The 12,751-nt window shown below is 45.9% G+C and overlaps 1 protein-coding gene across 1 annotated transcript in view; it reads right to left on the reverse strand.

Annotated features, from left to right (window-relative positions):
• The window catches only part of DNAH6 (dynein axonemal heavy chain 6), a 3,261,518-nt gene that overhangs the window by 1,819,478 nt on the left and 1,429,289 nt on the right, over nt 1-12,751 (reverse strand). Inside the window, 1 exon segment of the mRNA XM_029602297.1 lies at nt 1,375-1,596. Coding sequence (XP_029458157.1) covers nt 1,375-1,596 — 222 coding nt within the window.

Below are 12,751 nucleotides of genomic sequence, written 5' to 3' on the forward strand. Positions count from 1 at the left end.
TATAAGGTGTTAAATACTATCTGAATAAGATGTTGTATCCATTTTCTGTCAATTCTGTCAAATGATTGAAAAAAATAGCTTTGCCAGAGTCTTTATTACATTTAGGGCCCTTAGGACTTCTAAATTTGATGTCTTATAGCCAAGGTGCCAGATAAATTTAATGTCAGACCAAAGTATGCATAGTCTATGCGTGTGCTCTACTTCTTGATTAGTTAGATAAAATGTTAAATTTGTGTTGGAGATTTTTTGGCTCAGTTCTGCTGGTGATGCATAATCCAGGGAATCATGATTGATGGGGAAAAAAAAATGTCTCTTTTATTCTGCAGATGCAATATTTCTATAATCTAGAGAATGTGTATTTCTATATTTCTAAAGCCAGTACTGGAATGGTGGGGGGAGGGGGGGGGGAATAGGGAGAGTAATGAGGTCAGGGGAAGCAATAAAGTTTGCCCACTGCAGATAATCCATGTCAACCTGTGGGGTCAGGGGTGTTCAGCTCCCTCCTGCTCCAGTATGACTTCCTTACCCTTTGCCCAAAGGAAGCAAGGCTCAGTGTATGTGTGTGTGTTGGCGGGGGGGGGGGGGGGGGGGGGGGAGGGGCACAATTGGCCCTAAGCCAGCCCTGCTAGGATGCCTCTGTGCAAATTAAAAAAAAAAGGATGTTATCTTCATATGGCTGATATCTCACATCTAAATTGGTATACTTTAAAACATGCATGTGTAATTGTAATCACCAATTTTCTGATTCCTCTATAAGATCACCCAGTCCTTCTCCAGGTCTTGGAAATGCTCCTAGTTTTTCTGCTTGAACTCCTCCCAGTTCAGGCAGATCTCCAAGTCAATCAATGGTTGACAATAACTGAGACTGATATCAATTGCGCAAGATAATTTGCAGGTGCATAATTGCACATGGACTTAAGTGTCATTTAAAATAGTAATTATATGTGTACCTCTTAGCCAAACCTCAGCATGCCCCTAGACTGTCCTTTGTTTACATATGTAAATGTGCATGTGAAAGTGAAAATACACGCATATATGTTTGACATTTATAAAATAGTATGTATGCAAATCTGGCTACTTATATGCATATAAGCTAATTTTATATGCATAACTCCTTTGAAAATTCACCTCTTACTGTTTTTCTGACCATTTTGAAAGAGCCCACAAAACAGTATGGTAAGCGGTCTTATTTTTTCACATTTTGAAAGAGTTACATCCCTTTCATCAGGTCAAAGCAAAAGCCTAGACAGAAATATATTAGGCCCTATAAAAAGGTATTACCTACCACAGTTTTCTTGATCTTTTGTTTGCATATATCCAAGTGGACTAACTTAGGAACCACACTTTTACTATAAATATCTGATATGCACTTACCTTGCCAACCCCGGTTATTCCTGTGAACATTACAGAATGCTTAACAGCTAATAATTTTTCCATTAGATAGCCATAGCGCACAGTATCTGTGGTTGGAACAAGCATTTCAAAGAATGGGATTTCTTTGCTGTATTTGAAACTAGGGATAATTCTTTCCCACAGGTCTAAGCGTTTGCTATCATAATCCATGTAAACACTCCACAAGTCACCAGAAGTTGGAAGCTAAGGAAACATAAAATGAGACAAAGTGAACGTAAAGATTCTCAGGTGTGCAAATTCCCTATTAATGTCAATTTTATAACATAATCTAGTAACATAGGCTTAGAATCATCAAATTGCTATATTTATCGTAGGAATATTACGTTAGCAGCTGCAAAAAAAAAAAAAAAGGCGGCATTCTTATTAAAAAATTCAAACATTTGCATCGCGTAGCAAAATATCATAACCCACACTAACCTTTTTTTTATCATGGAATGGCTTATTGCGCATCCAAACTTGAAGATAGGAGCAGAACATTTTTTTCATGCCAACTGAGTATGTTCATATATACAGTTATGCACATATATCAAAGTATCAAATCAGGGGCAGTGCATTGCAGTTTGGGGGAGGAAAATAGATAAGCACATACATACTTTATCCACAGGCGAGCACCAAGAGTTCCCTACTTTGTAAATTTACAACTGGTATGGATGGTGTGTAAGTCCTAAAAGACCCGCCGGGGTAAGGCCCAACTTATTTCACCTACCCACGGCCGCCTCCGACCCCGACCATGAGGCAGCCCCTGCCGTCTTCCCTGAGCCACAGACGCCGACGACATCCTCCGGCCCTTCCTCCGCCTCCGAGGGGAACGCTGAGCACGCACAGCCAATCAGGGGACAGCCCTGATTGGCCTTTAAATCTGAAAGTCCCGCCGACCGAGCCCTCTTCATCCGGACGCAGCACTGCCGAGCAGAGGGAGAAAATCGGTGCTGGGCCTGCGCGATCGGCGCCGGAGACCCGCCGGGGTAAGGCCCAACTTATTTCACCTACCCACGGCCGCCTCCGACCCCGACCACGAGGCAGCCCCTGCCGTCTTCTCTGAGCCGCAGACGCCGACGACATCCTCTGGCCCTTCCTCCGCCTCCGAGGGGAACGCTGAGCACGCACAGCCAATCAGGGGACAGCCCTGATTAGACATTAAATTTAAACTGAGAGACACCCAGGCGCCACGCGCCTAGCGTCGCGCGCCGAAGGAGCACGACAAAGGAGCCTGCTCCTTTGTGCGCTCCTTCGTGCACTCCCTTTGTGCACTCCCTTTATGTTCTACAACCTCGTTAAGTGACTCAATCCTCTTAGACCTCCCCTGAAACCCCCCACCACCCTAAACTTCCGACCCACCCTCCTCCATCCACCCCTCACCCAATCTCTTGAAATCTTCTATGCACCTCTATACAAACAAAACTCTCCCCACATCATTATACAGTCACGCAGCAACCAAGCAGGCTCTCTCACACAACAAAAACACACGCTATGGATCTAATACAATGCATTCCCAAACTTCCCCACCACTACAACCAGTACCACCCTCCCAAATTCACTCCCTCCACCAGACGTCTCACCAAAATCCAAACTAACCCTAAAATATACTTTAATACCCTCACAATCATCACTCTACTACTCATCAATGCACAGGCTATCACCAAAAAAATCCCAATCATTCATGACCTGCTCTCAGACTACCAACCAGACATATTCTGCATAACTGAATCATGGCTCAAACACACTGACACAGTCCTACTCAATCAACTGCCCAGAAACACATACAACATATTCTCCATACATAGGAGCAAAAGAAAGGGAGGTGGACTACTATTCCTAGCCCACAAAAAACTTAAATTCTCCTCTTTCTCCCTAAACCTACCCCCTCCTTTCGAGACTAACCTATTTAAATCGAAACATCTACAAATACTCCTCCTCTACGCTCCTCCCGGCTGCCTACAACACAACCTCTCCCCCCTGATCGAAGCCATCACAACACACATCAACCTACAAGAACCAGCCATCATACTAGGAGACTTCAATCTCCATATTGACACCCAACCAACATCTCCCACCTGCGAACTCCTCCTATCTTCCATGACAGCTCTCGGATTCTCCCAAATCATTAACACCCCCACTCAGAAATCTGGGCACACCCTTGATTTAATTTTCATTAACAATAAAATATCTGCAACTGAATCACCCACTAAAACTCCAACTCCATGGTCCGACCACTACCTCATTCAAGCCAAGCTTCAACATCAATCGAACACAGCAAAAACAGACTCCTGCTTCATTGAATACACCAAACCTTGCTCCAGTGAAGACCTAGCAGAGCTACTCCCGGAAGCACTAAAAACAATCAACCTACATGATGCCAACTCAGCTACAAACTCCTGGAACTCTATCAACGCTGACATAGCCAACACATTATGCCCCACAATAAAAAAGGAAATCAGACCATCTACTAAACAAAATGCTCCTTGGTACACCCCCGAACTGAAAACATCCAAACGAACACTGAGACAAACCGAAAAACAATGGAGACGAACACCTACACCAAACCTGAAAGACAAATATAGAACACTTCTACACAAATATACAGCTGACCTCAACATAGCAAAGCGCAATTTCTACACATCCAGAATTCATGAATACCAATTCAACCCGAGGACCCTCTTCTCATACGTCAAAGAACTCACCAACCCAATCCAGAATGACACAACGCCAAACTCCAACAACATCTCCAGTGACAAACTAGCTCAATTCTTCAAGGACAAAGTCGACAACATCATTGCCAAGATTCCCCAATCCCACAACGACTCAACAAACATCCCTCCACCCATCCACTTTTGGACCCAATTCACTCCTGTTGCATCTACAGAAATTGAACCCTTCATCAAAAAAACCAAACCAGCATCCCACCCCGTAGACTCCATCCCCATCAAAACCCTAAAACTCATCAAAGAGATTATTGCCAAACCTATAACCCAAATCATCAACCTATCCCTCGAACAAGGAATCTTCCCAGACAAACTCAAAAACGCCATCATCAAACCAATCATCAAAAAACCGCAACTCGACAAATCTGATCCTGCAAACTACAGACGAGTCTCCAACCTCCCATTCCTAGCAAAAATCATCGAGAAAACTGTTAACAATCAACTCACAGACCACCTCGACGCCCACAATTTTCTCCATCCAACACAGCACGGCTTCAGAAAATTCTACAGCACAGAAACTCTCCTCCTCTCCCTCACCGACACCATCCTCAGAGGCCGAGACAGTGGCAAGACATTCCTACTGATCCTCCTCGATATATCAGCCACATTTGACACCATCAACCACAGAACTCTCCTCACCAGACTTAAAGAGATCGGTCTGCAAGACACTACACTCAACTGGTTCAAATCATACCTCTCTAACAGATCCTTCATTGTCAAGACAAACTCTTCTGAATCCTCCCAAGTACCCCTCACCCATGGCGTCCCTCAAGGTTCTTCACTATCCTCGACCCTCTTCAACATCTACCTCCTCCCACTATGCAAATACCTCTCTGATGCCAACCTCACCTACTTCGTTTATGCAGACGACATTCAAATTCTACTCCCCATCACCAAATCCATTGAACTCACCATGGAAAGATGGAACAAACTCAGTTCAAATTTATCTCAACTGCTATCACAACTATCACTCTGCCTCAACCAAGCCAAACAGAAATCATTCACATCCAGGACGACCGTCCCTCTTCCCCCCTCGAGAGCACCCCCTCAAACAACCCAGGAGGCGCAAACAACACTGGGATGCCAAACTTATCAAGAACCTCACTCACACCATCCACAAAAAACCTAGGAGTAACCATCGACAGCCAACTCAACTTTAAACGACACATCTCCAATATAATCAAAGATGGATTTTTCAAACTTCAAACACTTAAAAAACTCAAACCTCTCCTCCAACCGCATGATTTCCGAACAGTACTGCAATCAATTATTTTCTCAAAACTCGACTACTGCAACTCCCTCCTCCTTGGACTTCCTGAAATCCACATCAAGCCCCTCCAAGTACTACAAAACGCCGCTGCCAGAATTATCACCAATCACAGAAAATCCTCCCACATCACACCCACTCTCAAAGACCTCCACTGGCTGCCCATCACACAAAGAATCCAGTATAAAACCCTCACCCTTCTTCACAAAAAAATAAACAACAACAGAATGGTCTGGCTAAACAACACCATCCAACCATATATCACACAAAGAAATCTCAGATCCTCCAACTCAGGTCTCCTCTCCATCCCAACTCTTAAAAATGCTCACCTCAATACAACACGCAAACGAGCCATTACAATAGCTGGCCCTACCCTGTGGAACTCCCTCCCCCCACAGCTCAGAAACGAACCCTCACCGCAAGTCTTTAAAAAACAGCTCAAAACATGGCTGTTCTTGAAAGCATTCCCTCCTGAACCGCAACATCCTAAAATAAACGCTCTTGAAAGCCTTACCGCATAACTTCTACCCTGCACGAACACATAACCCCTCCTCCCCCTCTCTATCCTCCCTTTTTCCCTGTCCCCCACCCTACTCGTAACCAAGTCATATTGTACATATTGTACATAGGCTATATGCCACTTCTATATACCCACATTTAATATTTAATTTTTAATTTTATCCATATGTTACAATGTTCCTTATATTAATTGTTTAATCAACTGTTATCTTGTTACAATGTAAAATAGGGCAGTTCCGGCTCTATTCAACCTGTTATCTGGAAACCGATGTGATATCTCGATCGAATGTCGGTATACGAAATAAATAAATAAATAAATAAATAAATAAATAAATAAATAAATAGGCTTGTATGCAGGCTATTATGGTTTGGGGCTGACAGGAGAACATAAGAACATAAGAAAATGCCATACTGGGTCAGACCAAGGGTCCATCAAGCCCAGCATCCTGTTTCCAACAGTGGCCAATCCAGGCCATAAGAACCTGGCAAGTACCCAAAAATTAAGTCTATTCCATGTTACCATTGCTAATGGCAGTGACTATTCTCTAAGGGCCAGATTTTCAAAAGCATTTACTCGAGCAAAACTGGTTTTTGCTCGAGTAAATACACTTTACTCAAGTAAGTGGGCTTTTCAAAATTGCTACAATATATGCCATTGAATTGCCCATAGGATTTACTCAAGTAAGTGCACTTTACTCGAGTAAATAGCTTTTGAAAATTGCTACGATAGTATGTCACATTTACATGCGTAACTCCTTTGAAAATGACCCCCTAAGTGAACTTAATAGCAGGTAATGGACTTCTCCTCCAAGAACTTATCCAATCCTTTTTTAAACACAGCTATACTAACTGCACTAACCACATCCTCTGGCAACAAATTCCAGAGTTTAATTGTGCGTTGAGTAAAAAAGAACTTTCTCCGATTAGTTTTAAATGTGCCCCATGCTAACTTCATGGAGTGCCCCCTAGTCTTTCTACTATCCGAAAGAGTAAATAACCGATTCACATCTACCCGTTCTAGACCTCTCATGATTTTAAACACCTCTATCATATCTCCCCTCATTCGTCTCTTCTCCAAGCTGAAAAGTCCTAACCTCTTTAGTCTTTCCTCATAGGGGAGTTGTTCCATTCCCCTTATCATTTTGGTAGCCCTTCTCTGTACCTTCTCCATTGCAATTATATCTTTTTTGAGATGCGGCGACCAGAATTGTACATAGTATTCAAGGTGGGGGTCTCACCATGGAGCGATACAGAGGCATTATGACATTTTCCGTTTTATTCACCATTCCCTTTCTAATAATTACCAACATTCTGTTTGCTTTTTTGACTGGCGCAGAAAAAAAACACACATAAATTAGAGGGTTTAGGAAGTCCTATCCCTTGCCTGTGTGAACTAGGAACAAACTAGTGAAACTGATGATGGCACTGGTGTCTCTCACTTTTAAAATCCCCCACTTATGTGGTGAAAGTGGGATTTGCGTGCACATGTATGTTTCCAATTGAAATAACTAGCAATGGCTAATACGCAGGCAGGGCATTTTGCAATGTGTGAGTTCACACATATGCGAACATCTGCATGCACATGCACAATGATGCTCACATGCACACCCACACACTTCCACAAGGGCGGAACTTGCTGTCATTCCTGGGCCTGCTGCGTCACGATGACTCCATTAGTGCACCAGGCCAATTTTACCATCAGGGATGTCGCACGCTTGGTGTCCCTGGTAGTAGCCAATGAGGATTGCCTATTTCTGCATAGGAGTATGCAGGCCTGGGAGGTCCTGCAGGAGAATTTTAATAGAGAGCCCTCCCACTCACGTGAGGTAAATGGTGCTTGGAGGAGGCCAGTAGAGGGTGGGGGTAGATAGGTGGTGCATGAGGGAGCAGTGGGGGCTGGGGATGGGTAAGCTGTGCATGGTGGTTGTCCCAGGGGCTCAAATGTAGTGCATGGAGGGGTGGCATAAGGATGCCATAAATGTCCAAAATATAGCACCTGAGAAAATGTTAGCATGTATATTGTTATATATCTTAAAAAGCTTCATTTAATTTAAATATATAACATTATATAGGCCAAAATATGTACTCAGGTGTTATATTTTTTTTACAATCATGGCCTTAATGTGTGTGTATATATATAGCCAAACATACATTGTTAAGGCCTGTTGCATGGTTCTTTGTACTCTGCAAAGCTGTCCCTCCATGTAAACAGATATTCCCACTGCTTGCACTGCACAGCTACCTTAATAGTGACCTAGGGTATTAGGGCCCTTCATTCAAGCTGCCAGTGCAGGAATACATTTGCAGGTGCCATCGCATCAGTTTTATGTACAGTAATGGAGTGCAAAGAACCATGCTATCCACTTCAGACATCAGTAGGATACTTTATGACATACCATTATGCAAGTCCCTGTTATAGTTAGAGTTCACACTCCTCTTTTTCATTCTATGCTATTCCTTCGAGTCCTCAATCTATAGATTGAGAACCCGAAGAAGGCCCGATGGTTGCGTCTATTGCTGTGAAGTACATCCAGCAGCTCCCTTGAACTGCGCAGGTCATCCTGCCCTACCCTCCAGTGACATCATCATAAGAGCGCCGGCATAAGGGGCCTAGCACAATGCTGGAGGCTACCACTGCTGCTGTTCTTTTAGTCCCGTATGCCATCTACGGGAGCTTTTCGCTCACCATCAAGTGCTGGAGACTGCCAGAGAAAAGGCATCCTGTCTGGGAAGGTTCACATAAATCATTCAGCTGCAATTTCTAGAAGAGAGAATGAAATAGAAAAGGACCTTGGAGAAAACAATTACAGCTACCAAACAGCTACTGGGGAGTTCCTGGGTAGAAGTTTACCAAACCCAAAGAGCTGATATGTTATGGGATCCAGAGAAGAAAAGATTAGGGTAGATTTTCAAATAGCGCGATTTGGCGTACTTTTGTTGGCGCATCAGGCGCAAACAAAAGTACGCTGGATTTTAGTAGATACGTGCGTAGCCGCGCGTATCCGCTAAAATCCGGGATCGGCGCGCGCAAGGCTATCGATTCCGAGCCGTGCAGCCTACCTCCGTTCCCTCCCCTCACCTTCCCCTCCCTTCCCCTACCTAACCCACCCGCCCGGCCCTGTCTAAACCCCCCCCTTACCTTTGTCGGGGGATTTATGCCTCCCGGAGGGAGACGTAAATCCCCGCGCGCCAGCGGGCCGCTAGCGCGCCGGGACGCGACCTGGAGGCAGGTCCGGAGGGCGCGGCCACGCCCCCGGACCGCCCCCGAAACGCTACGTCCCGCCCCGAAAACACCGCACGGATCGGGCCCGCCCCCCGACACGCCCCCCTTGGAAAACCCCGGGACTTACGCGAGTCCCGGGGTCTGCGCGCGCCGGTAGGCCTATTGAACATAGGCGCACCGGCGAGCAGGGCTCTAAAAATCCGCCCCATTATGTGCATTTTTCAAGACTTTGGATAGAAATATTGTAGGAATATTATTCAGACGTGAATCTTGTTTGAACTTTTATTTCTCTGCCATCAGTCAATAAATACTTTTATTTTGAAGAGCACTAGTGTGGAGTATGTTTTTTTTTTTTTAAATGTGACTAGTGAGCAGGAAGAGTCCCCCACCATTCCCTCACTGCAGGAACCCCAGGTCATGGGGACTTGCATGTTCCATGGCTGTCCTTAATGCTGTGTAACGGTTTTGCTGCTATGCAGTCTTCCCTGTGCAAAGGTTCTGCCTGCTGTACAACCTTCCTTCCACCAGGGGTCCTCTGCAAGCCTTGCTCACAGCTCTGACAGTTACCTCCTCACTGGTCACACCATGCTTCAGTCTCAACCCTTCTTAACCCAGCCTGTTCAATGCCTAAGTGCCTTTTAATTGAGTCTTCTCAGCTCTGACCTGGCCACTCTTTCCTTGTTATTCCTAGCTTTGTGGCCTCCAGGCCTTCTGCTTTGCTTTCTTTATGGCTTCTGGGCCTTCTGTCTTGCTTTGTGGCCTATCTGTTACATTTGTGACTCACAAGATGGCCCCGTGAGCTGCCACATTTACCTCAGTTATTGTAGGTCTTTTCCAGTGGCAGGGACGCCACCAATACACTAACACTGCCGAGAGTGGCACATGACGCCTGGACGACACCATATTCTGTCCCCTTCCCAAGTTCTCTCTTCGTACATTCACCAATACTTAAAGGGCCCATGGTGGTAAAATTTCCGTAGTACCCTTTTGATGACATTAGCAGGCTCACCCTATTTAAGGCACCCCTGCGCAACCCACCAATGCGTCGGCAATGGGTCTCCTGCCTAGTGCACTGCATGTTGCTCTCGCATTCAACTGTTCCTGTGATCCTGTGATCCTGTGTTCCTGATTTGTCTTGCCCAGCCTGCCTTATTCAGGCTTGCCCTCCCCAACCATCTTGTTCAGCCTCATTGCACCCTCCTAGTCTTGTCCAGTGTCTTTGTGTGTTTTTCATCCATCCTTGGCCTGATCTCCTGGTACTGACCTCTTCCCTTGGACCTGCTGCCTGGACCTGACCTGACTACACTTGCTTGCCATCTGCCCTGTCTCTTGGCCTGTTCCCGATATCCCCAACCTGCAGGAGAGGTGATTGGTATAGGTGAAGCTCCAGACTGTCCTGCTTCAGGGCACATTTGCCTGCTGTCGGCATAGGCCTTGTAAGTTCACCTATGAGGCTGTGTCAACTAGCCACAGCATTAAGGACTCACTCCCATAACACTCATCACAGTTTGTTGAGGCCATGAGCTTGGTGAACATTTCCATAGGCCTCTTGACATTTTCAGGTTAGCTCACCAGCTAAAACAGCAGCAAGACCAACTGAATATGAAGGCCAGTTATCTTCAGGGCATGGCTGCTCGTCCAGCTCTCATGGCACCTGCTCTGGCACTTCTGGTACAGCTTGCTACTCCCACAATTCATCTGCCTTCTCCTTTGAAGTACAATGGGAATTGTACTAAGTGCAGAGGCTTCTTGAATCAATGCAGGATGCAATTTTGAATTGCAAGCACCACTCTTTCCATCTGATTGGGTCAAGGTTACATATATCTTGTGCCTGTTGGGCAGTTCTGCCCTTGCGTGGGCTTCACCCCTCTAGGAGAGAGCCAACCTACTCCTAGGAAATATGAACAACTTTCTGCAAGAGTTTCACATGATTTTGGATGAGCCCGGTCACACATCTTCAATGGTGACTGAGCTTCTATAGATCCAACTTGGCTCCTGGTTGGTAGGGGAGTACAAGGTTCATTTCTGCACGCTGGCATTGGAACTCCAATGGGGTAGTGACAGCTTAATTACTGTTTTCAGTCAAGGACTGTAGGAACATATCAAAGATGAGCTGGACAGCCGGGATCTGCCAGAAATGTTGGAGGGGTTAATCAGTATGGCATACGCCTGGAACTCAGATTTCAAGAACAGGTTCAAAAGAGGGGTTTGGCTCATCATTCCCATTCGCCTCACCCCTAGTTTCCAGCAGCTGGTGGTTTCCAGGTTACCTCCAGAGTGCGAACCATCAAAGGAGTTGCCTCAAGTTGTCCCCTGAGAAGAAGCAGAGGCACTGACGCCTCAATTTGTACCTATATAGTGCCACCCCTGGGCACTTCATGAACCATTGCCTAGCCAAGCCTGGAAACTCAAGAACCTAGGTTTGATGTGCGAGGCCACCTTAGGTCAACCATGTTCCTCTCCATAAATTCTGTACCAGTACATCTCTCTCTCAGGGCACCCGTATTGATACACAAGCCTTTCTTGTTAGTAGTGATGGAGGCAGCTTTAGATATTTACCAAGCTTAACCTCCAGGGGGCAATGAATGGAAGACCACTTTTAATACCAGGGATGGACACTATGAATACCTGGTGATGCCCTTCGGGTTATTCAATGCCCCTATGGTCTTTCGGTTTATGGTCACTGAGATTTTTCAGGATCTTCTCTATTCCCATCTGCTAGTATATCTGGGTGATATCCTAGTCTTTCATAATCATTAAAGGAACATCAAGATCATATGAATCTAGTCTTCTAGAGGTTCCTTGAGCACCATCTTTATGCAAAATTAGGAAAATGTACTTTCAAATAGGAAGAATTCCCATACCTTGGATATATTATCTCCGGCAAGGCCTATGCACGGACCCTGAGAAACTGAAATCCATTCTGGAGTGGCCCCAGCCAGCGCTTCGTTGAGTTTTCAAATTATTATAGGCAATTCATTCATAGCTACTCTGTTTTCTGCCCCATGTTACGAATCTGCTCATGGGTCCCACCCGCGAGCAGCCTCTTACCTTGCCGGGCCCTGCAGCCCAATTCCACTGCTTCACGTGGCCCAAGCACTGCCGACCATCCTTCCTTGTGCAGTGGAGTGCCGCTGCTTTCCTATTTCTGTGGTAGGCAGAGTCACCGCTGACCTTGTCGTCTTGCGGCCACCGACGCCGAGGCCTGTTTCTCTCTCGCAGCTCAGAGGCTGCCGACCTTGCTTCTCCTCCCCGGCAGGGAACCGCTTAGGTCCTCCACGTTCAATGGCATGGAGCCTGTTACGACCGTCGCTGCCCGGCATCTTCACTCCACCCTCTTTACCTCTGTGGCGACTCCCTCCAGGTCTGAAGGATGGCTGGCTACCGCAGCGTCTCCCTGCTATCTCCCTCCGGCGTCCCCGGGCTGACTCGACGCTGCAGATCCGCCATGCTGCCTGAAGCCTAGATTGCGCGCACGCTCCAAGTGAAGTACCAGCAAGGGCATCCCCTTGAGATGACGTCATCCGCTTCCGATATTTAAAGGTCTCTGATATCGCTACTAGTTGAGTTAGCATGGGCTAAGGTTCAGATTGGGTTCCCTGCCTAAGCTACTCTGCCTCCTCGGAC

This window comes from Rhinatrema bivittatum, chromosome 1 (genome assembly GCF_901001135.1).
Source record: "Rhinatrema bivittatum chromosome 1, aRhiBiv1.1, whole genome shotgun sequence".
Classification (NCBI taxonomy): Eukaryota; Metazoa; Chordata; class Amphibia; order Gymnophiona; family Rhinatrematidae; genus Rhinatrema; species Rhinatrema bivittatum.